Raw genomic sequence first — 25752 nt, 5'->3', positions numbered from 1 at the left:
GGGTTTATTTGACCGACCGTTCATACTAGAATTTAAGTCATTGATTGGCCACCAGGAGACAGACACCGCCACAGGTAATGGTTTGGGCTCCTGTAACCGGAGATGGACGCTCTTCAATCGTTTTCATCGAGCCTGGCGTCAAAGTAAATGCGAAATATTGTCGGGAACGTATTCTGGAGACTGCTTTGTAGCCGTGGGCAGACAAACATTTCGGTGTCAAGCCATGGACGTTTCAACAGGACTCGGCACCGTCTTACAAAGCTCGAGTGAGCCAAGAATAGCTAAAAAACCACGTTCCGAACTTCATAACGTCTACACAATGACTCTCACATTCACCAGAAGCGAATCCGATAGATTATTCTCTTTGGGTCATTTTGGGGAGCAAAGTCCGAACTAAAAGATTCACCAGTCTCGAGTCACTGAAAAAAGGTACTGTGCGCGGGTGGGCCAAAATACCTGCAAGTCACATTCGGGCAGCTTGCGATTCGTTTCTGGACCGTCTCAAGGCTGTAGTCAAGGCAAAAGGTGGTCATATCGAGCAAAAGTAAATTTATTCTTAATTTGGTATTATTTTCACCCATTTTTTACTTTGAATTGAATAAAAGTAATTTTCCAAACTAAATTTATGGCTTTCTTAAATGGTTACACTTCGAGTGCCGCACCCTGTAGTTTATATACTGAGTTAATGGTGTGCCATGTAAAATATTTTTCGTTTTATTGACGAAATTAATAATCTACAGGTATTACTAGGGCGTGCTTCGTTGTTTTGAAAAATTTCCTTTGAACGAGGGAGGCAACTTTTTATAGAATTTTTCTCTTTCATTAATTCTTCTCTTAATATCAGTAAACTGGGGAGGTTACCAAGGACTGCTTGTATTCGCATCTGCGAAGCATGTAGAACTTGTCCCAGTGCCGCCTTTAATGTCGTTTTACACTCACTTCCCATCAACTTTCACCATACTTCCATCGTTGCTCTAAGTGTATTGAGGTTAAGTAGGTTGGCCTCTGGAGGCAATCTCTCAAGAGATGTGAGAGCATTTTTAGGCATTTATTTGCTTTGAATTTCCTGCAGATATTTCTATCCGCACACTGGAGTTTAAAGGTGGTGCCAGAGCAATATTACCTAGTGGGCAGTAATGGAATGAGGGAGAAATCTGTATCGAGCCTGGTACCTCTGTCTTCACTGACGGCACTGAGATGAAATCGGTAGTGGTAGTATGGGTTTTATATAAATTAGCCATTTATCTATTTCCTTAAAATTGCCGAATACTGCTAATGTTTTTCAGGCAGAAGTCTTTGAGATCCTGCACGTATGTAGATTGCATAGGGAGCGCGAGAGCGAGGGAGATATTCACATTTTTTTTCGATAGTCAAGTTACGATCAAGGTCCTGTAAAGAGGAGATCGAATATCTTGGGTGTGCAGGTAACATTTCTCTGATCTGGGTTCCAGTCTATAGGAACATAGAGGGAAATGAAAGTGCTGATGAGCTTGACAGGGAGGGGTCAACTGAATTGTTATAAAGGGTAGATGTTGAAATGGAATAAAACAAGCTGTGTGTGAGTTATTGACCAAATTATTTATTTATTTGAAAGGTGGAATATGACATCATTCAAATGCCCGCCTCGGCTTCTTACGGTGGAACGGATCCGAGTGGCCCAATTTTCAATGACTCTTCCGCATAGATCCGGCTGAATTTGAGCGATGGCCTCTGTTATGTTTACCTTTAGAGCATCGGTCAATTGTGGTTTATTTGCATATACCTGAGACTTCAAGAAACCCCACAGGAAAAAGTCTAGCGGGGTCAAATCGCATGACCTTGGTGGTCAATTCACATCACCCGTGCGAGAGATAACCTTACCCTCAAATCGTTCATGCAGAATGTCAATAGGGGCGTTTGCTGTGTGGCACGTAGCGCCGTCCTGCTGGAACCACATGTCGCCTAGGTCCATATGGTTCAATATGGGCCATAAGAAATTGGTTATCATCGTTGTGTAGCGCTCGCTGTTGACGGTGACCGCCTCACCAACGTCGTTTTCAAAAAAGTACGGAACAATGACGCCGCCGGCCCAAAACCCACACCAAACGGTAACTTTATAGGGATGCATTATCACCTGGTGAACCTCGTGTGGAATGGTGTCGTCCCATATACGTCAATTTTGTTTGTTAACACAGCCATTCATCCAAAAATGCGCCTCGTCACTAAAGATGATTTTTCGCCCAAAACTGGAGTTCTCTTCCAAACGATTCGAAGCCCAGTCAGCGAACAAACGGCGTTGTCTATGGTCATCAACCTAGAGCTCCTGGGTCAGTTGGATCTTGTACGGGTGTAGGCCCAAGTCTCGACGCAAAATTCGTCAAGTTTAAGTCAGCGAAAGGCCAAGTTCTTGTGCACGGCGAGGAATAGACTTCCTCGGGTTCTGCTGTACACTTGCACGGACCGCGGCAATGTTCTCGGCTGATACAAGTAACAGTTGAGCACTTCCTCTGTAATTGTCCAGGCGTAGCTAAGAGTAGAGTAAGGTTGTTAGGAAAATACCATTTCGACTCTCTCAGGGAACTGTCTGGTGCTGGGATAAAAATTATACGCTTCGTAAAAGAGTCTAACTGGTTCCATGAAAAAAAAAAATAAGCAGTAAGGTTCCGTGGTGCACAACAGACCTACATATTCTAAGTGCGTTGGCTACTCCAAGCTGACTGCCACAAAAACCTAACCTAATCTACACGAGTAGAATACGTAAGCAACGCGATGCTCTATTGAAAAGCTTGAATGGGAATGGAATATTGATTAGAACTGTTCATTGATTACTCATCAAAAGTGTCATCTTCCGGTTTGGTTTAAAAGTCTATGCATCTATACCCAGCAGGCGAGAAGCGTGTAGTCAAACTAATGAGTACAATTATGTACGAATTCTAAAAAGTGAAATTGTCTTTTTATAGACAAAAAAAAAAAAAAAAAAAAAAAAATTGGAAAATGAGATAAAAATACAACACCAAACGAAAAAAGTGTAATTGATTGCAACGGTACTCGTATTGTTTAAATATTCCATCCATTCACGTCATTTGTTGCTAGTTGTTGGTGAAGCGTTTGCGAATTTAGCATTTGCCTTAAATTTTCCTGCCGTTATTGTACATGAGTATGTGTGCATACACACATACACACACATATATATATGCAATCATTTTTAAATTTAAGTTCCTTCTCTCAAACGACAGCTACAAACTGGCATTTATTTAAAGCATTCGAGCGATTCCTATTATTTAACTGTGAATTCTATTATTGCAGCTCCATTCGTACATATCATGGATGTAAATATGCTTGCTAGTTAATCTTTGTTGAATGTTTTTAATTTACGAACTGCACTTTGCGGCAATTAGTTTGATGACGAAGACACCGTAATCGCTCGAGTGATAAAATGCGAGTTAATTATTGCAAATACAAATATACGGACATGTGCCGCTATGTGCATCTGTGTGTACATCATATTCCACGTTGCACGTTTTGAAGTGAAAAAAAAAAATTTATAAATTAGACTAAACGCCGCTGACGCAGCTACAAAAACGAAAAGAGGCGGAATATACTCGAAGTTCACGTCCACTGGAAAGTGACAAGCAGTTTGAAATATTTTCTCCAATTTGGATTTAATGTGCGGCAACACACGTCTGCTCTGAAATGTGTAAGCTGTAAGCTTTGTGAGCATTCAAAATGGATGAGAAAAGAATTGTTCTAAATACAACCAAAAGAAAGCTGTCTAGTGGTTATTCTTCTCCTCTTTCTCCTTCTTCTTATTCTTCCCCTTCTCCTTCTCCTTCTCCTTCTCCTGAGCGGATTGAGCAAGGATATAAAAAAATATCATCCGCATGAGTCGACAATTCAAAGGTTGATGAAAAAATGTTAAGAAACTGGTTCGTTCGAGAATAGAAAAAGGACTGGCAGACCAAAAACTGGAGATTCTGTTGACGTTATTGCCTCTCTCTCTCTCTCTCTTAGCTTCACAGTCTGTGGTGGACCATAGCTTCATCAACAATCCTCCTCCAATTCAGTCTCTCTCTTGCCTCATTTCTCCATTTGCGAACGTTCATCGCTTTCAAGTCTGCTTCTACGTCATCAAGGCATCCCTTTCTTGGTCGGCCTCTCCTTTTGGATTCTTTCATTGGGCATTCTTATGATCTGGCCAATCCATCTAATCCGCTGCGCTTTAAAAGAATTACATTTTCACCACCAATAAGCTTTTCAATTTCGTTGTTGTAACGGATGCGATACGTGCGATTTTCAAGCCGAATAGGACCGTAGATTTTCCTTATTATGGATCTTTCAAACCGCAATAGCTGGTTTATATCATTCGCTTTCAGTGTCCAGATTTCAGGACTATAAGTAAGAACCGGACGTATCAAAGTTTTATACATCTTGATTTTCTGAGGTTATTGCCAATGGAGCGCAAAGTTGTGCCGAAGAATCATCAACATCGACAACTCGACGTTTTCAACAACGTTTTCAACGGCATTCATGCATTGACTGTTTGGCGGATTTTATCTGTAGCTGTCTTCATAGTGGACATTTAACTGATTTCATTTTGCATATACAATTTTGATATAGTGAAATCTAAAAGAATCTACATTTTTACATGATTTGTTCTAAAGTATCGGCGCGTCGTTTAAAAACCTTTCATTTTGACTAATACTTTATCTCTTATAATAATTATTTTTATGTTATTAGTGAAAAAAAAAAATGTTTAAGGCCAATGAGAAAAATGTGATTCATATCCTTAGCTTAAAATTGGTAGAAGAAATATAGTTAAGCTTTCTGGTTTGATTAGTTTATACTCGTATTAGGATCGTTTACACGTGGGTCGTTTGAAAGGTTCGTGCAAAGCCAGAGAGATGGCACTACTAGCGCGTATCGAGGTTATATTTATGGTAGTTAGTAGCACCTCTTGGAAGAACACACACCAGATACCAGCCAAATCGGTCTATTTCTTTGTGTTTGCCATTCGTTTAAATCAAATCGAGGAGGTCAGGTGATTTTCCATTTTCATCAGGGCAACGCAACAGCTCACACCTCCGCAGTTGTGGTCGCAAAATTTATGTAAATATGATTCAAACTCGTTTCACAGCCCCGTGTTGTCTAGACTTGGCTCCCGCGGATTCCTCGAACTACTATTTGTTCCCCAATTTGAAGAAACGGCTAATTCTACATATTCAAACGAGGAGGTGATTGCAGAAACGAATGGATATTTTCAGACTTGGACAAGTCCTATTATTCAGTAGGCTTCAACAAACTAGCACACTGTTGAACGCAGCTTAGAAGCCTAAAAGGAGACTATGCCGAAAAATTAAAAGGTTTGCCCCATACAATGATGTAGTTTTTACTTTTGACGTGATAACGTCTTATAATTCGATTTAGCCGGCTGCACGCACGAAAAAATGTGTCGTTATCTTGCTCAATCGTCGTTATCTTGCTCAATCGTCGTTACCTTGCTTGAACTGCAAGCGAAAGCGCGGAACGAACGACAAAGAGCACAATCGGCCCTCGCATTCGGCCACGTTCGACATCTGGCTCTCTCCTACTTGAGTGAGCATATATATGTATGTATATGCGCATTTGTATATAAATTCACATACTTGTATTTGCATATGCCTTCTTCCTGTGTGCATGGTAATGAACCATTTCTCTGTTGAGAATAGGACGATGATAGAAAAAGTAGGAAATGAAAGGGAGTGTTTCGAGTGTCTTGAAAAAGGCAAATCGATGACGTTACCTCTTAGTGTTGTTGACTTATTAACGTCTGATGCACAATCGAAATTGAACATATCTTTCATGAATCTGATAAATGTTTCGTCATTTTTCACGTTTGTGTAAATGTAACTTGACCTATTCCATTGCGATTCCATTTACCTCCTTCTCTATATCCATACAAAAATCTATCAAACAAATAGAATTAAAATTTTGTTTTAAAAATTGCAACCATTCCTTACCATCAGTATTTTCTTATGACGTTGTCACGTTAAACTATCGTCAGTAAACCGACTTTACAGACAACCTCATTTTATTGTACAAACTTTTCAAACAACTCTCGTGCATATATATGGACATAATTTGATAAATTGCCCCGCATTTTCGATTCTTTTTTATGGTAACCGTATTTATACCCTTAAGCATAGAGGGAATAGCTAGGCGAATCTGAAGAGCTTGATAGGGGAAAGTTGCGAAATTTGTGTTCTAATTGAGTAGAACGAAATTAAAACCATTGCTGTAATTGTTTATGAAAAATTGTTCATAGAAATCATCTGCAACCCAAAAATGCGGCGAAATGTCGCTGTAATTGCCCAGCTTTAGTAGAATGGAAGGATGTGTCTTCTTTATAAAGATAAATTATAAGTTCGGATATGTTTTTGTGTGTCTATAAAAGAAGCTACTAACATTTAATTGCCTTATAAATAAAAGCTCATCTGTGCACACTTCACACCTAAGCACACGCACATGTACATATATACGAGTTAATACCTATGCATGTATAGATGTTGTGCACTTGTATAAGTATTTCGTTTGCGGTACATTGCGGTAACATTGCGGATTTGCTTTAATTGATCTTTAAATAAGTCAGTTTGATTGCGTGTGTGTCTGTTTTTAGTATTCACAAAAAATTGCTAGTGGGAGTATGAGATTAATTGCATAATTATTTTCGCTAGCCTTGACATTTGAAATGAAGCTACCGACCGACGATGTTGCTCGTACGATAAGTCATGCAATGAAGCACACGGAAAAAGTGTTAAAATTACACATCACCGCTAAACTGATTATGTGTGAGTGGGGAAGTACAGGTTTAGAGAGTACTTTTTTCCCTTTTCACATTTGTCAAATGCTTTCAAAACACTTTCGCGAATCAATTTAGTTTAAGAGTGTGCAGGTATCATGATTTATTGCACATACAATGCAAGTATTTATTGCACTTAATGTAATGTTTTACCTTCTACACCAAGCAAAGTATAGACGTTTATTGTAATAGCTATTCGAACGCAACCGCCGTAGCCAAATGGGTGGGTGCGTGACTATCATTAGAAATTCAGAGAGAACGTAGGTTCGAATCGCGGTGAAAGAGCAAAATGAAGAAAAAGTTTTTTCTAATAGCGGTCTCCCCTCGGCAGGCAATGGCAAGCCTCCGAGTGTATTTCTGCCATGAAAAAGACTCTTATAAAGAAATCATTTGCCGTTCGGAGTCGGTTTGAAAGTGTAGGTCCTCTATTTGTGGAACAACATCAAGACGCACACCACAAATAGGAGGAGGAGCTCGGCCAAACACCCAAAAAGGGTGTGCGCGCCAATATTCGAATTCAACACCCATTACGACACTAAATGTATGCAGTTAGTCAAAAAACTTTTAGCACAGTGATTTTTTTTTACAAGATTCACACTTGTTTTTATCGCTTTTTTTTTTTTTGTTAGTTTCGTGTGAAAATATAGTTTTTAGTTGTACGAAGAAATATTGCGAATATTGTAAAAAAACTCGCTGTGCGAAAACTTTTTTGATTTACTGTATATTTCTATGTTCCATATCACTATTGGTGCGCTATCTAATGTTGCAAGTATATGAGTTTTTTTAAGTTTGACAATTTTTTCGCTCTCTTATCGAATCGCAAGCCGTATTAAACAAACTAGTAAAATGGGTGTACGATTAAGACCAATTATATTGCATTTTTTCTGGCAATCGCATCGAAATTCACTCGGAAATGAATTACGCAACCAGCCCGAATGCCACTGGGAATTTCACCAAAGAGACAAATGCTAAAATGCCATCGAGATTCCCTTCATAGCAACAATGTAATGAGCTGAAAATTTATCAGCAATTTTCTTCCAATCATAACAAATATTAAAGTAAATTATTTATTAAAATAAAAATATAGGTAAAATGTACACAACCTTTTTTTCACACCTCAAACAAGACCGTCTTAATGGAAACCCCTTTACTGTTAATTTTAATGTATTTTCTTAGAACATAATTTTCAAATACTACCCACTATCTACCGAAATATCTAATTTATTTTCAGTCACAGCTAATTACTAGTTAATGGAGAGTAAATTCTAGCTAGACGAAATAAATAAAAATGAAAATATTACAAAATTGTTTTGATCACGAAAGGTAATTATAGCGACTCGTAAATTTCTGCTATCATTCATTTTGTTGTTGTGTGTGGGCAGGAAACGTTTTTGCTACTATAAAGTCGAACATTTTTCATAATTTTGCTGAAATAATGAAAAGTTAAGAAAAAAAATCTAAAACAAGCGAAAATAGCTGCATATATCGGGTGCTTTTTAAGAGCTTGAGAGCCTAAAATGATAATACACAACAGAAATATTGTTGGAATGCATTTTTTTTTAAATATTCTTGTAGATAATTTTATGGCGTTTATTTTTGACTATGATATCTGACCTACGTCCGCCGCGGCTACGAGTTACTTAGTTACTTGGATCAGTCCAACATTTGACAACTTTTCCAATAAATCTGGCGGAATGTCGTCAATGATGGCTTGAATATTGCAATAAATCGTTGAAATCAAATATCGTTGATGTTTAGCTGATTAAAATTTGGAAATAAAAATTCAGTCAGCATGGCTCGATAGCGCTCCAAGAAAATAAGAACCGATGATGCCGCCAGTGCGCTTTGAACTTCGCGAGCAGACTTATTCACCCACAATTTGATAGCTTTGTTCTGGCGTTAAACCATTCATGATGACCTGCCAAACGCAACTGAGGAGAAATGCCAACACAGTTTGCCATTCTCAGCAATCATAACATAGTTATCGATATCGACAATTCGCATGCGATTAAAAAAGATGCCCTATTTATATCTGATTGCAGGTATGTATGTATGTATGTACATGTAATATATGTATATAAGTTGTAATGGCATGCCTTTTCTGATTGTGTAATAAATTATCTGGAAATTTGCGTGCTTTTCGCTGCTCTTCAAAGCTTTGTACTGTGCAATCCAATACTTTTAACAGATTGTTGAAACAATTTAAGAAGTAGCAGGAAAATATTTGCACGCGTTTTTGTCACGCATGTTTTAGAATGCATCTTCAGCCGGAAAATATGTGCTTGTGTGGGAGCGCATTTGCATGTATATTGGCATACCCTGCAGGGAAAAGTTGTACTGGTTATACATGAATCTGGCTTGCAACTAATGAGATTTCAGTCCACTTCGGATAGCAACATTTGACTTCAGCATGTGACGATATCAAAGGCGAAAGGCTTTTCTCATTTACAGGAACTGAAAAAAAAAATTAAAAATAAGCACGAAATATAGAACTACTCAAGATTGGAAAAATGTCATATAGCTTTTGAAAATTGCATGTAAAATAGCCAAATGATAAAAAATATAACATTTCGGTGTATTTTAGGAGAAAATAACATTTTTTTCTTTATTGTGTGGAAATCCTCTAAAAAAAATTTTAAATGTCGGCAATACTTTTCAAATTTTTCTTTCGTATGGCGTACGTCCCAACCTATTTTATATATATTTTAATACTTAGATGTATTCCAATAATTTTATAGAAATTGTACTCTAGTATTTTTTTTTTCTTTTTTCGATTAAAAATCCTTAATTTTGTGTTTATGCAATTTTAAGCTTTCTTTTGTGTTTTGAATTTATGACTCGAAATCAAAGTTACCATTTTTGTCAGAATAAAGTTGTATTTTGATCAAAAAAACAGCGAGAACTTAGTTGCGCACCTAACAGTACTTATAAATAAAATGATGTATGAATTTATAAAAATAAATCAATTTGGTAATCTACACTAATATTATAAAGAGGAAAACTTTGTTTGTTTGGTTGTAATGAATAGGCTCAAAAACTACTGGACCGATTTTAAAAATTCTTTCCCCATTCGATAGCTACATCATCCACGAGTAACATGGATTATATTTTATTTTGGAAATAGGGCTCGAGATATAGGTCAAAACGTGGACCCGGGTAACCTTCGGATGTGTATGTACAATATGGGTATCAAATGGAGGCTGTTGGTGAATGCTTTAGTTCAGAGTATTTCCATCCGCTCCGTGACTAGGGTCTCGAGATAGAGACCAAAACGTGGACCCTAGAATGTGTTTGTACAATATGGATATCAAATGAAAGCTGTTGCTAAGTGCTTTAATACGGGGTAATTTTCATACCTATTGATGACTAGGGTCTGGAAATATATGCCAAAACGTGGACCCGCCGTGTCTTTGCACCGAATTAAACCAAACTTACACACATTGTTAAGGAGGTATTGAAGATGGTTTCCGTATAGTTTGGATACCTATTGGTAGATAGGGTCTCGAGATATAGGTCCAAACGTGGACCCGGGTAACCTTCGGATGTGTATGTACAATATGGGTATCAAATGGAAGCTGTTGGTGAATGCTTTAGTTCAGAGTATTTCCATCCGCTCCGTGACTAGGGTCTCGAGATAGAGACCAAAACGTGGGCCCTAGAATGTGTTTGTACAATATGGGTATCAAATGAAAGCTGTTGATAAGTGCTTTAATACGGGGTAATTTTCATACCTATTGATGACTAGGGTCTCGAAATATATGCCAAAACGTGGACCCGCCGTGTCTTTGAACCGAATTAAACCAAACTTACACACATTGTTAAGTAAGTATTGAAAATGGGTTTCGTATAGTTTGGTTGTAATTCGGAGCACTGGCAAAGGGTACAGCGTTCTTTTGAACCAGCCATAATGTCGCTTACTTTTTTAACGCTTGGGGCGGAACTGAACTGTCAAATTGACAGTGTGAGTTACAATGTGTCAATATTTCTTTCTGATTTGGATGCCAAAAGGAAACAACGTAAGTGCAACATGTAAAAATTGTTTGTGAATGTTTTTGGAGTGGATTTTGGAACAGTGAATAATTTCTTACGAAATTTGAGAATTTAATGTGAAATCCGAATGAAATTATGTGTTCGTGGAAAAAAAAAATTTTTCCGTTTTTTTTTTTGAAAAATATAAATGGATAATGGTTAAAAAAGCTCCAATGCTTAATAAAACATATAAATTGAAACGAAAAATTCACGGATGATCAGGAAAAAAGACTATTGTTTATTCATATGCGTTGATTTGAAATTCAAAAACAATCTTCTTTTTTCCTGATTTTCAATTTATATTTTATATTTACTCAAAAACAAATAGAAAAACAAAAAATATTGTTTATGCCAAAGCGCTTGAATAAAGAATAAAGAAATAATTAATATGAAAACCATATATTTTCTGTTCTAAACCATATCTATTCTATTTTAGTGTGCCCAGCGAAGGGGGCCGGGTTTGCTAGTATAATATAAAGATCAAAATTTAAGATTTTCCGAGCTTTTCAATGTCACGTCAAAGCTCCAACCTTTTTGGCAAGAATATTAGTAGCGTGAGCTAAATTACAGATTGGTTTTTTGTGGAAATAAAATAAACTCGTCTCCATCTCTATAGCGAAACCGATTTCAATTCTCTTCAATAAATGTCTAAACAAATCGATTTTCTTAGATGCTTGGAAAATATGCTCAATCACGCCAATTTATAAGTCAGGAAGCCGAAATGACGTATGCAACTATCGCCCAATAGTTAAACAAAACACCATTTCGAAATTATTTGATTCTATTCTCAAAGTTAAAATGTTAAGTCGTATTAGTGATCTTATCAGCGAGTACCAGCATGGCTTTGTCCCCTTAAATGCGTTGTGTAAGCTGCGCTGGCCTAAAGGGCTCCCTAGTTATATAGGCAAACGCAAATTGATTGTACTGCAAAGCCTTGAGGACAGACGAATCTACTTTTCGATTCTCTTCGTGTATAATCTTTTAAATTTCAATATAAATTGCTGTGAGTTACAGAGTTTAATTACATATCAAACACAGCATCATGATTTAAGGTAGGTTCAACGGTATAGAACTAACTATGCCCTCAATGAACCAATGGTGAGATGCATTCGATTCTGCAACAATTATTCTAGCCTCGACCTTAGACTAAGTTTATATAATTTTAGGCAACAATTGTTTATAATCTTTAACTAATAATTAAAAATTGTCTAATATAGTCTGTAAGAATTATTTGTAGACTGAATAAACGAAATAAATAAAAAAAGGGATGAAAAGTGTACTAACAAGACCAATTGATAAATAGTTTCATATTGCCAAAAAAGCAACGCAGCGGTCGACGATTAATACTTTCTAGCAGGTTCCCGTGTAAAATTCATCAGTTGCTTATACGAAGCAAATAAGAAAATTCAACTAGTATTTTTTTAAATTCATTACAAGCGCATCAGTTCAATGCGGTAAGATTTTCCTACAGGGCAATGGAAAAAGTCGTACGTACATTGATAAGCAAATACTATACCTTATGTACAATAATATTTATGTATGCGAAAAAATGTTAGCTCGTGCTCGAATAAAATAAAAATAACAGCAAAAAAGGCAATGTAAAAACAAACACAAAAAAAAAAGACAAGAAAAAAAACAATAAAAAAATGTATTTGCTTTATTTCACTTAAAGCTTCTGTTTACTGTTTATTATTTTTTCGCTTTCTTAGATTCGCTTGCACGCACAAATGTTTTGTTTATTTATCGGATGCTATGTATTTTCCTTATCTCTCTATTATTTATATTGACCCTATGTTTTACAAAACAATCCGCTTAAACAGCGACACACGACAATTGTTTGTTGCGAATTAATACAAACAACAAACCACGTACAAAGTGCTATAAATACACCCCACGAAAATTTTATAAGACCAAGATTTATTATTTATTTTTTATTATTTATTTTTTCTATTATTATTTTTTTTATTATTCCCGTTTTTAAATTACAATCTGTTAAATTGAAACAATAAGTAATTATTTTTAAAGTAAAGGGTTTTCCAATAAGAAGTGTTATTTTGATAAAAGATCAATGGTTTCGTTGCTTGTGTGGCACTTAGCGCCGAATTGTTGAAAATAAACGTTGTCCAGATCAATACCATCCAATTCCAGCCATAAAAAATCGTTAATCATCTCTCGGTAGCGCAATCCATTCACCGTAACTGTTGCTTCAGCTTCGAAAAAGTAAGGTCCATTGACTCCGCTGGACCATAAACCGCACCAAACAGTCACACGTTGAGGATGGAGAGATTTTTCGATGGAATTCCGGATCAGTTTCATGCATTTCAACGACCCAATCAGCAAAGGCTCGACGTTGTTGATGATCGGCCGTCATGAGTTCTTGTGTTAACTGGACTTTATAAGTCTTAAGACCCAAATCTTTATCCAAAATATGGTGTAATGACGCTTGTGTGCCTAATTCCAAAGAACGACGTAGAATGGACAAACCTGGGCTTTCTTCAACACTTTCGGCTGCAACTACAATATTTTCGGCTATTCTTGAGCGACGTACACGGGTTTTATTTTTCACATCACTAACTTGTCTCAACAGCTCGAATTTTTTCACCAAGGTCAAGGTGATTCACGATGACCCAAAAATGTTCGAGTTTTACGAACCGTCTCTGCCAAATTTTCACCATATTTATAGTGAATTCTAATAATTTCAATGCGTTGTTTAAGCGTGTATCGTTCCATTTGTATTAATGGCGTAGTTTCTACTTGTCAAATATCAAAAAATGACAGCTTCGAAAGTGACATCTACCGAAATAGCGGGCTATTCAAAATAACACCTGTTATTGAAAAACCCCATAGTATTGGAATTCTCTATTCCCTAACCAATGCTAGATAAACATTCAATTTTGCTTCATATTATGCTGCATTATAAAGGGTGGTTAAATGTCAAGGGCCGATGTTGAATGTGAACCACACCTAAACGTCAACGACACCATTTGAAAAAAATGAAAAATATATATATAAATAACGACAACAATTCAAGAGCTAAGGGATGAGATAACTCGGCACATTAACGGCATAGAACCTCAATTATGCTTCAGCATCATCGAAAGTTCGGACCATCGGATGGAGGTGTGCTGCTGAGGCCGCGGCGGCCATTTGGCTAATATTTTGTTCCATATGTAATTCAGCCATACCAATATTATCATAATAAAAAGAAATGACAATAATTTCCTAAAAAAATTGTATTTTATTCAAAATCAACACCCGCCCTTGAAACTTAACCACCCTTTATTATTTTCTGAGATTTATAATTATTATTATTTTTTGGTAATTCTTTTTTTATTTTGTTATATTGTGAGTTCTGTTGTAGCTAATCGTTCTAGTCTTCGTTTTTCCACTTTCTCCGATTGTGGTATTTTGCCTTTTTGTTTATTTTGATGATTATATATATATATATTTGGCTCGTACACCCTTTTTGGGTTTTGACCGAGCTCCTCCTCCTATTTGTGGTGTGCGTCTTGATGTTGTTCTACAAATGGGTGGGCCTACAGTTTTAAGCCGACTCCGAACGGCAGATATTTTTATGAGGAGCTTTTTCATGGCACAAATACACTCGGAGGTTTGCCATTGCCTGCCGAGGGGCGACCGTTATTACAAAAATGTTTTTCTTAATTTTGGTGTTTGATGAGATTCGAACCGACGTTTTCTCTGTGAATTGTGAATGGTAGTCACGCACCAACCCATTCAGCTACGGCGGGAAAGATGCAGGTCGCAATTTTCATCAGATACCAAAAACCCCAAAAAAAAAATTATTTTAGTATAGTATGGCTTCTAGTTAAGCGAAGAAAATTAAGCAAAAAGTGAGATATTCAACAATTTTTCGCTAATTAAAAAAAAATCATTTTTTTGGAAAAACAAATTCACTTCAGATTGTTTAAAAAGTGGGTTAATCATAAGTTTAAGCATTAAGTTTTTTTAGGTTCCTCTAGAAGAGAATTTAATTCCGAGTACAATCAATATTATCTCGTTTCGATAGGTCGTTTAACTTTTTCCCTATTTTCCCGCCAATTAGGAAAAATCGTAAAAATAAAAAACCGAGAAATCGCACTTCGAGCAATCCGGCCGCGCGTATACCTGCTCGATGCTTGCTCACAATTTCTTCTGTAACTCCGAAAATATTTTGAATTTGCTTCTGAAATTTTGAGCACACATTCTTGGATAGTTTGGGAAGACATTTATGCAAAAAACAAAAAAAAAATCGATTTTTTGAAGGCTCTAAAGCAGGCTCCCCTCTTAAGGCTTAGTTTGGAATTTCTAACCAACAACCAGTATAGTTGTCTGAACTTGTTTTCGATTTCATTTCGTTTGTTTTCTATATGTGGTTTCCAATTTAGGTTTTGTTTTATATATGGACATGCATGCTTGAACGTCTCCAGGAGCTATAAGGCTTTCTGATTGTCTATATTACTTATACCGTTTTATCTTTGTTGACTTCTATTCCCCATTTACAGTGTCATTTATTGTTTGCTGAAGAATGTCACTAGCTTTTTTTCTATTTTATCTGATGCCATTAAAATCGTGCCATCCGCGAATGTGGCTATTATGGAATTTTTTGTTGTTGGTTAAAAAACAAAAATGGAAAATTTGAAAGTGCTGTAGGAGCTGCCCCCTTAAAGCTGAAGACAGGTTAAAAAGATTATCTCTTGTTGGGTGTCCTCTCCGAAAAATGCTTGAAATTCAGTAATTCTTTTGCTCACATTTGCTCAAACATTGATGCGTGTTAAAAGAAGACTGTACCAACATAACAACCAAAGCAAGAAAAAAAAAGTATTGAAAAATCTAATATTGAATTAATTATTTAATTTATTAAAAAATATTAAGGGGTTAGAGATAGTCAGAGGCCCGAAAAAATGATGATTTTCAATAATTTTTGTTTTGCTAGTCAATTGCTTTATTGCACAAAAATAAAAACATAGCATTAATACATCGTGTTTCGTCTTGACTTTAGCAAAATTTCAAAAAAATAAAAACAACTAATAATTCTAAAAGTTATCGCTGTTTTTCTGGAGCCCCTTTCTCCAGAAGTGCCTTGCGGTGATCATCACAAGTCCTTGGAGATTCATCTAAAATCAATCGGACAGGAGGAATTAGTTTTTTGCGCCTGATCGAAGCTTTTTTTCAAATTAACAATATGGTGACCTCAGGAAATTTTTGTCGGATTTTCGTGAAAAGAACGACAATTAATTGTTTAAAAAAATCGAAATTTTAGAAAAAAAATCTTCGATCAGGCACGAGTTTTTTATGTTTTTCAAGAGTAGTATACATTTTATTGAAATCTACCAAGCGGTTTTTAAGTTACAGTGATCACCAGTTCAGAAAACATAGTTGTGAGAAAAACGCATTTAAAGTTTTGCGTACGCTGCGGAGCGCCTGAGCGCCCTTTGTTAATTGTTGAATAACTCGAAAAGTATTTGTTGGATTCTCTTGAAATTTTCACACAATTTTTTTAAGATATTGGCTGTACAACTAATTAATTTCGTATTTTTTTGTTAAAAAAACCATTTATTCATGTATAAAAGTGAAAACATTTTTTATTCAAAATATTGCCCATCGGAATCGCCAACTTTTTTCCATCTTCCAGGAAATTTATGGATTCCAACCCAAAAAAACTTCTCATCTTTTGCGCCGAGAAAGTCATCAAGCCAATTTTTTCACCATTGGTGAACCGTATTCCAGAAAGGTGATTCTGCATCGACCGAAACAAGTGGTAATCAGAAGGAGCTATGTGTGGGCTATAATATGGGTGAAGTAGAATTTCCCATCCGGCATTTTCCAAATAATTTTTGACCGATACTGCAACATGTGGCCGAGCATTGTCATGATGGAATATCAATGTCTCGTGTCTGGTCGCCCATTCTGGCCGTTTTTTGGCTATTGCTTGTTTCAAACGTATCAATTGTTGCCTGTATAGTTCTCTCGTGATCGTCTGGTGCGATTTTAACAGCTCATATTACAGCACACCCTTTTGATCGCACCAAATACAGAGCATTCCTTCAAACCATGAATATTCGGCTTTGGTATCGATTTGGCTGGTTGGCCTGGCTTCACATATGATCTTTTACGCTTTGGGTTGTCGTAATAAATCCACTTTTCATCTCCAGTGACAATACGATGCAAAACGATTTCTTTTTGAGGCGATTAAGTAGCATTTCAGACATGCAAAATCGTCTCTCAACGTATCTCGGCTTCAATTCGTGTGGCACTCAATTTCCTTGTTTGTGAATGATTCCGGCTGCTTTTAAACGCTTAGAAATGGCTTGTTGAGTGACTTCCATTGTTATTCCAAGTTTTTCATGAGTTTGATATGGATCTTGATCGAGTAATGCCTACAATTCTTCGTCTTCAAACTTTTTTGATGGACCTGATCGCTCTTTGTCTTCTGTGTCAAAATCACCACTTTTAAATCGTGCAAACTACTGCTGACAGACCCTAACCTCTGAAGCATATTCAGGATAAGCTTCTGAGATAAACGATGTGCTTCTGTTGCACTTTTCTTTAAATTGAAGAACAAAAGCAAACCTCCCCGCAAATGATGTTTTGTTGGAACGTAATTTGACATTTTGACTGTAACAGAAAAAAATTGTGTATTTAGGTACTAATATTCACTGTGACATATCAAATTTACTTGATTTTTTGGCGTGCTTTAACATAGAATAGCTGTCACTCTCAAAATATTGACTACATAAATAGATATGAGGTTAGTAACAAATACGAAACTAATTAGTTGTACACCCACCCGATAGTACACTTCAAGAAAATGCGAAAAAAATTAAAATTTTTGAAAATTCTGACTACCCCTAACCCCTTAACTTCATTTTCTTTTACTAGCAGCTGCAGCTCCAGTGATCTAGAAAAGTAAAGATCAGCTGTTGCAAGTTTTTCACACTAACGTGAACAACAAAAAAATGCACTCGAATTATTTACACTTAAAAGCACAAAATCGCTACACACAAGTATATGCTGTATGTATGTATGTGTGAACACTAAACAAGTAGATAAGTTTACAAAGAAGTGCAATGACAAGTGTTTAGAGAATCGCAACGCACAATGCATTGCAGATATTTAAGTTACTAAGGCTGCTGGCGACGCTGACAGCGACGAAGGCAACGTCGACGTCGACGTAGGCGCCGAAGTCAACAGTAACGCAAAATAGACAAGAAGCAATTCACTTGATTTATGTCAACGTCAGATGACAGATGATACACAAGCTAATAAATATGTACATACAGACATACATACACACTAGAGTATGTGCGCGTATGTTTGCTGTTAAGTGTTTTAGTTTATAGGTATACGAGTACGATGTGCTATGCCTAAGAAAGCGCGGGTGTATAGGTACACCTTAATCCTATTTATCAATTATTCGCGTTTATTTGTTTTGTTAATCATTTTTATGATGCGTTTGTATGTTTGTATGTATGTACGGATGTATGTATGTATGTATGCATGTATGTATGTATGTATGTATGTATGTATGTATGGATGTATGTATGTATATGTGTATGTATGTATGTACATATGTATGTAAGCTAAATAGGGTAAAGCACAGCGCGGTACAATCAGATGTTGCCGGTAACAATGCCGCGCTACAACAATAAATCTACTATAAATAACAACAACAACAGCAAGAGCAAGTAGATACAGGCAGAATTGAAGTGAAAAAGATGCGAACAACAATGAGAATATAACAAAGGCGACCGGCTGATTGGCGATACTTACATACTTACATACATACACACATACATCCATACGCCTATCATATAATTTTTGAAATTTTTGCTATAAATGTATAAGTACTCGTATGTATGTACATAGAAACATATTCTATATTTAAATTTACAAACGTAACTACACTAGCGCACACACACACATACCTATGTTCATGCACCACTAAGCTAGTGGCAAGCCGGAATATGCCAACAATGCCGCTTCAGCGACATCATAATCTAGTTTGAGCAGCAAAGCTTGCTAGCGAGCCTTTTTGGACGAAATACCACAAAGCCTTTTACCTACTAATAATGTTTGACGTACTTAAAATGGTTATAAATATTCATGTTATGCATGCACACCACAAATACATACATACATACATACCTACCTATATTCCGTGGGGCTGTCAGAGTTCAGTTTCAAGTTCGTGTTGCTGTTTAAGTGCAAAATTAAGTGCAAAGCATGTTGCCGACGATGTTGTAATTAGTGTAAATTCGTATAATTCAAAGGTGATGAGCAAATGGGCATCGGTATAGGGAGCAACAGCAGCAAAAACTATGCATACATCGACATATTTTATGTAATTGTAATTGCTTTTATGGCGCAATGACCGACTATTTAAAAAAGGCCTTTAGCACTAGCCAAGTGTCATATAATTATATATGTGTGTGTGCGTGTAAATAAATATCTATGTGTGGCTGCACCTTTTCCCCCTACCTTGCACTTAAAGTTCAAAAATTCAAATTATATTGAAGCAGAAAACAAATTTTCATAAAAATAAAGCGTAAAGTCAAAGGCTCCCTTCGGCAACATACGGCGATTTGAAACATTGGCTACTTAATGTACGAGGTGTGGCTATTAAATAATGGAATGAAGCGACTATGGAAGAAGTATGCATACGCCAAGCCACTACGATCGCCAGCTGTGTGGTGTGAAGTTTTCGCTTTCGAATGCAGTACTTCTCACTGCTGTAATGTCAAGTCACTATAGCTTCTTGAATTGACAGCAGTGAGAAGCTGTAGTGACTTCATGACTTGACAGCAGTCAGAAATATTATAGGAGTGCTTTTTTTGTTGCATTGCCATAAAAACGTTAATGTGCGCCAAATTTGTAACTAAAATACGAATGTTTGGAAAATAATTCACCTAATTCGCCAACTCTTGCGCCGCGCGACTTCTCTGTCTGTTTTCTAAAGTGAAATCTGCATTAAGGGGTTATATACCTTGTGTTTTTCAAAAAAATCAAAATAAATTTTATTTCTTTATCGTAAAGTACAATCCCTTGAGAACATTTTCCAAAAATTTCATAGAGATCTGAGCAATAGATCGAAAGTTACAGCGTTTTAAATTGTGCGTCGTCACGTCCTGAGCGTACGGCCTCATGCGGCGCTTGAAACTTTAAACGCGATTATCTCAAAAACGTGTTTTTCCAAAAATGCTTTTGCGGTGGACGCGATTGCAAAAAAAGTATTCAACCGATTTTTATAATTTTTTTTTTAAATTGTTCGTAATTGATGTCGCCTCTTAGTGAACGGTCAACTTTTTATGTATAAATTTTTATTTTGCAGATATGAATTTTTTAATGCCAATTTTAGGACTGTAGAAGTGGAGTTTTTTAAAAACATGTTCCTATTTTCACAAAAATCAAAATATTTAATATATTGATCGTTCACTAAGAAGATATAACCCTATACTAATGAAATCTTTTCGATTTTTTGATTTCAGTTGACTTGGTGGACTTGAATCGCGTCCACCGCAAGCCTCTTCCAAAAAAAGGGTCTTGGGGGAAAACGCCATAACTCCGCCATTTTTAAATATTTTTACACAAACAAAGCCTTTTTTTTTCTTTAAACATTGTAATATCCTATAATAAAAACTTTTATACAATAAAATTATTGCTACATATCTTTAAAAAAAACCCAACTTTCGCTAATTTCACCGGACCACAAGGTATATAACCCCTTAAAAGGAATAGAATGTGAGTCTGTCGAATTGTGAAACAGAATACATATTTTGCATTTTAAGTTTCATTTTATAAATTAAAATATTTTCAATCTGTATCAGTCTTTTTGACTAAGAAAGATATATTTTTTTTGTATTTCATGTACGAAAGTTAATACATTGCGAAACTCCTTTGAGAAAAATACTCAAGAACGAAGCAAAATATTGGGTTTGGGAATAAGTTCGTAGCGCTTTTAACGAAGATTTTTATTTAAACAAAAACCAATAATTATATCTATAAGTTAATCAATTATATATTCGCCGTTAGTGTTTGCAACCTCTTCCCACCTCTCGACCAATTTGTTGATGTCGTTCCGCAAAAAATCGCCTGGTCTGATGTGAAAGAAGTTTTTCAGCCAGCGGTACTTAACGCTTTGTTATCGAAGGTAACGTCCTTCCTATGGTTTGACGGGGAACAGAAAATATGCTAATCGGTCAGTGCAAGGTTCGGAGAAAACGACGACTGCTAAAGCACCTCCTATAGGAGCTCTCGGAGTGCGGCTTCGACGACTTGTACAATAAGGGGCTTGGCGTTGTCGTGAAGGAGTATGGTTTGACCATGTCGATCAGATATTTTAAATCGAATAGCCTCATTCACGCGGTGTAGCTTGGCAATGTAGAGCTCTTTGTCGGCCGTGGCATTCTTTTAGAATATTTCCGAGCGCACCATGCCCTTCCAGACCCACCAAACACATATCTAGATCTTCTTTGGATGAAGATCCGGCTTGACTCGAGGCTTTGGCCTATCACCTGGAGCCACTCAGTTCTTTCTTTACTTCATATTGATGTAAAGGCACCATTTCTCAACTCCCGTGACGATTCGGTACAAAAAGCGCTGTTTATGACCGCATGTTGCTCGATGGTGGGCGAGATGTTGAGAAGCATTTTAAAGGTGGCTTTCTTTGTTTTTTTTTTTCGCAGAGCTCGTGAGGCACCCAGGTTTCCAATTTTTCAGTAAATTCCATTGAACGAAGCTGATTGAGAATCGTTTTACGATTGCAGTTCATTTTTTTCGCCAATTCACTACTGGTTTGGTGACCGTTCTTCTTCAAAAGTGAGTAAGACGTTCTTCATCGAATTCAAAAGGCCTTCCGCTGAGGGACGAGTCATCGACATCAAAGTCGCCATTTTTGAACTTTGCAAACCATTTTCGTGCCGTAGACTCGCCTATGACACCTTCTCTATACACATGGCAATTGTCGCGGCTGCTTCGGTAGCTTTCTGATCTCGATGAAAAGCAGCAGATGTCGAAAAAAACGATTTTTGCCCGCTGGGTACTCCATTTTTAAGCCTCAAAACTGATAAAATATTAAATACATATATATAAATATTTGATACCTACACCCTTTTTGAGTGTTTGGCTGAGCTCCTCCTCCCTACACTTTCGAGCTGACTCCGAACGGCAGATATTTTTATGAGGAGCTTTTTCATGGCAGAAATACACTCGGAGGTTTGCCATTGCCTGCCGAGGGGCGACCACTATTAGAAAAAACTTTTTCTTAATTCTAGGGTTTCACCTTTCGAGCCTACGTTCTCTCTGAGTTCCGAATGGTAGTCACGCACCAACCCATTCGGCTACGGCGGCCGAAATTAAATAACTCAAAAATAGAATTAACATAGTTTTGTAGAGCAGAAAGAGTTCTATCGAATGAATACTTACCCTTTGCCAAACAGCTAAAAATCGTTGGTGCCAGATTACGTGATCGGTAGTGCGTAGGTTCGAGTTTCTCTGCATGCAACACCAAAATTATAAAGCAAGTTTTTCTAATAGCGATCGCCCAAGTCTATTTCTACCATGAAGAAACTCCTCATAAAAAATCATTTGCAGTTCGCAGTCGGCTTGAAAGTGTAGGTCCTCTATTTGTGGAACAACATCAAGGCGCACGCCACAAATAGAAGGAGCTCGGCCAAATATCCAAATCGGGTTGTTTTTATTGATAGTAATCACTTCCAAAATAGAAAGAGTCAATAGAAAACGTGGGTATTTTTCTTTTTATACTTTTTTGCGCTCCCCCCTTTGACTCAACTAATTCGAAAATCAAATTCCTAAAGTTCTTCTCCAAAATTTCCTCATTATAATTAAAATTTCCGTATAATGCTTTGAATTCACTAAGTCGCTTTCCTTTTCCTTTTTCTCATTTCAGCATTCTACCCTTAAAATGGGTCACAGTGCTACCGACACAACCGCAACAAGCCCGGCAACAACTATGGCTGTGGCAACTATAGCGCCTGTTGCGGCGAAAAGCATCGAAGCAAGTGAAAATGTGCAAAAGAAGCCATCGCTAAGTTGGCGCGAAAAAATGCAGAAGGTCATCAACAATATCACCGTTGAGCCAATACTGGCCGCGTACATTATGCCCAGCGTGCTGTCGGGCCTGGCTACACAGAATCTGAATTTGGAAAAGGCATGCCGTGTGAATATGGACTATGGCGAGGTGGTGTGCGATGCGCTCACCCGAAGAGATACCGCAAATTACACGCTGTAAGTTTTATAATCCCATAGGAGCGCTTTGACTTTTGCTCACATTTGCTTTTTCTTCCATATAGCGAAGAGGAGACCGTACAACAGATGGTCGCACGCATGGCTGCTTGGAAAACTGTGATACAGTCGATGTTCCCCTGTTTGCTGATTCTCTTTTGGGGCTCGTGGAGCGATCGTCATCATCGGCGGAAACCTTGCATTCTCATACCGATCATTGGCGAATTTCTGGGCACTGTGGGACTAATACTCTGTGTATATTTTGAACGCACACCCATGGAGGTGGCTGCCTTAACGGAAGCTATATTCCCTTCGCTGAGTGGTGGCTGGTTTACAATGCTTATGGGCGTCTTCAGTTATATAGCAGACATCACCACCGAAGAGGAGCGTACATTACGTATTGGCATATTAAATGTATGCTTTTCGGTGGGCGTGCCCATCGGCATGGCGTTTAGTGGCGTGCTTTTGAAGTGAGTAATATTTAAGTGGCAATCAATTGGGGTCTTTTAAGCAATTTTTCTTTGTACTCTAGGAAAATTGGTTTCTATGGCGTCTTCTCAATATCGGCGAGCCTTTATTTGTTCTCTTTCGTCTATGGCCTATTCTTTTTGAGTGAGCCACGTGCTAAGCCGGAAAAGACGGTACCGAAATCGGAGCGCAAGAGTTTATTGGCGGACTTCTTCGACAAGGATCATGTGGTGGAGACTTTCCGTGTGGCATTTAAGAAAGGCGAAAATCAACGACGTCAGCGTGTCATAATGCTGATGGTCGTCGTAATGGTTGTGATTGGACCAATGCATGGTAAGTACAGGCGTAAATTTGTGCTATACAAGAGCAGAAAGTAGCAAACATTGTATTCTTCCACAGGTGAAATGGCTGTCACATATCTCTTTACGCGCTATCGCTTCAACTGGAGTGAGGTGGAATTCAGCGTATTCTCAACTTATGCAATGGTCACGGGCTTAGTTGGTGAGTAATTTGCAGTCAAATCGAAAACTTCACGCCTAACCACTACTCATGCCTTCCATCTAATAACTTAGGCGTACTCTTCTGTGTTGGTATTCTGTCGCACAAGTTGAAGATCGACGATGCGCTTGTCGGTGTCATCTCGAGCATGTCAAAAATCCTCTCAGGCTTTGTATATGCCTTTGCGACCGTGCCTTGGCACATGTATGTCGGTGCTATTGTGGAGATATTCAACGGTACAGCTTTCATAGCGATGCGCTCGATCGCCACCAAGCTGGTGTGCAAGGACGAGCTGGGCAAAGTGAACTCGCTTTTCGGCGTCGCTGAAGCGCTAATGCCCATGGTGTTTGCGCCCATGTACACAACCCTGTATGCGGCTACACTAAAAGTTTTGCCTGGCGCCTTCTACCTGTTGGGAGGAGCGCTCACTGCGCCTGCGGTGCTCATATTCTTGTGAGTCTTTCATTTATATGTAGTTTAAAACTGTCCAGAATAAAAATTCATTTTTAATACCAAATTTTGTACTCTACCCTCAGTTGGATGTACAGCTTCCAGTGCAAACAGCGGCGCAAACAAATTGCGCAAGCCACTGACAGTGAAGCCGGTATTGGCGGCGTCACCAAGGCGGATTGCAATTCTGCTAAGGACGCGAATGGAAATATCAATGCGATTGAGGTGATAGCGTTGGCGAACGAGGCGAAGGGACAACTGAATGGCATTGTAACGAATGTGATACATGAAAATCTAGAGCAAGCCGAACATGCGGCGGAATGTGTGCAACGGGATACGGAGGCGCGTGCAGCCGCTTATGCGCAAGCGCATTTGGAAACGAGTGGCAACGACAATAAGGCATTTGAGGGTGATGAAGGTGGGCTACGTCAAAGGCAACAAACAAAAATGTAATCCATCTGTTTTTCTTATGGCATCGAATGTTGTTATGCAACATCCAGAAAGTTGAGGGAGTACATGCGATGTGCTTCGGTTGTGTGTGATGTATTATTTTTTAATATATGCAGGTTTGTAAAGTTATTTTTATGTAATTGTAAAAAAAATTAAATATATATTTTTTATTAGTATTAAGTAATTTAAGTTGAACACTGTGTATTCTACTATTGTAATAAATGATATTAAGAATTTTTTCTTTAAAAAAGTCTCTATTAAGCTTTTATAATAATTCCACTTTTGACTCAAACTGTTGCTATGCCGAACTACATGGAATTAACCAAATTATTGTAAAAGGCGGCCGCCGTAGCCGAATGGGTTGGTGCATGGCTACCAATCGGAATTCACAGAGAGAATGCAAGTTCGAATCTCGGTGAAACATCAAAATTAAGAAAAATATTTTTCTAATAGCGGTCGCCCCTCGGCAGGCATGGCAAAGCTCCGAGTGTATTTCTGCTATGAAAAATCTCCTCATAAAAAAATATCTGCCGTTCGGAGTGGGCTTGAAACTGTAGGTCCCTCCATTTGTGAAACAACATCAAGACGCATACCACAAATAGGAGGAGTAGCACGTCCAAATACCCAAAAACAGGGTGTACGCGCCAATTGAAAAAAATGATATTTCATATTTCATGCTCTCTGAGAGGCTGCTAATCGCTGGTGGCGAGCTAATTATCGTCAGGGCCAGGCAAGGATGTCAGAGCACCTGCTGTTGTGGTGCTTGGTCGTAGATTCTCTGCTAACAGAGATGCAGGAGTTCA

General features: G+C 37.6%; 1 protein-coding gene across 1 annotated transcript in view; it reads left to right on the top strand.

Moving 5' to 3' along the window:
- The window catches only part of LOC128857793 (tetracycline resistance protein, class C), a 39415-nt gene extending 14211 nt beyond the window's left edge, over positions 1 to 25204 (top strand). Inside the window, exons 2-7 of the mRNA XM_054093553.1 lie at positions 22749 to 23086; positions 23152 to 23553; positions 23616 to 23884; positions 23951 to 24052; positions 24124 to 24502; positions 24586 to 25204. Coding sequence (XP_053949528.1) covers positions 22764 to 23086; positions 23152 to 23553; positions 23616 to 23884; positions 23951 to 24052; positions 24124 to 24502; positions 24586 to 24952 — 1842 coding nt within the window. The 5' untranslated portion in view covers positions 22749 to 22763 and the 3' untranslated portion in view covers positions 24953 to 25204. The remainder of the gene's footprint in view (positions 1 to 22748; positions 23087 to 23151; positions 23554 to 23615; positions 23885 to 23950; positions 24053 to 24123; positions 24503 to 24585) is intronic.
- Positions 25205 to 25752: the final 548 nt, after the last annotated feature.

The sequence above is a fragment of the Anastrepha ludens genome, chromosome 3, assembly GCF_028408465.1.
Source record: "Anastrepha ludens isolate Willacy chromosome 3, idAnaLude1.1, whole genome shotgun sequence".
Taxonomy (NCBI): domain Eukaryota; kingdom Metazoa; phylum Arthropoda; class Insecta; order Diptera; family Tephritidae; genus Anastrepha; species Anastrepha ludens.
Note: the sequence above shows the minus strand (reverse complement) of the source record. Positions and strands in the feature narration are given on the sequence as shown.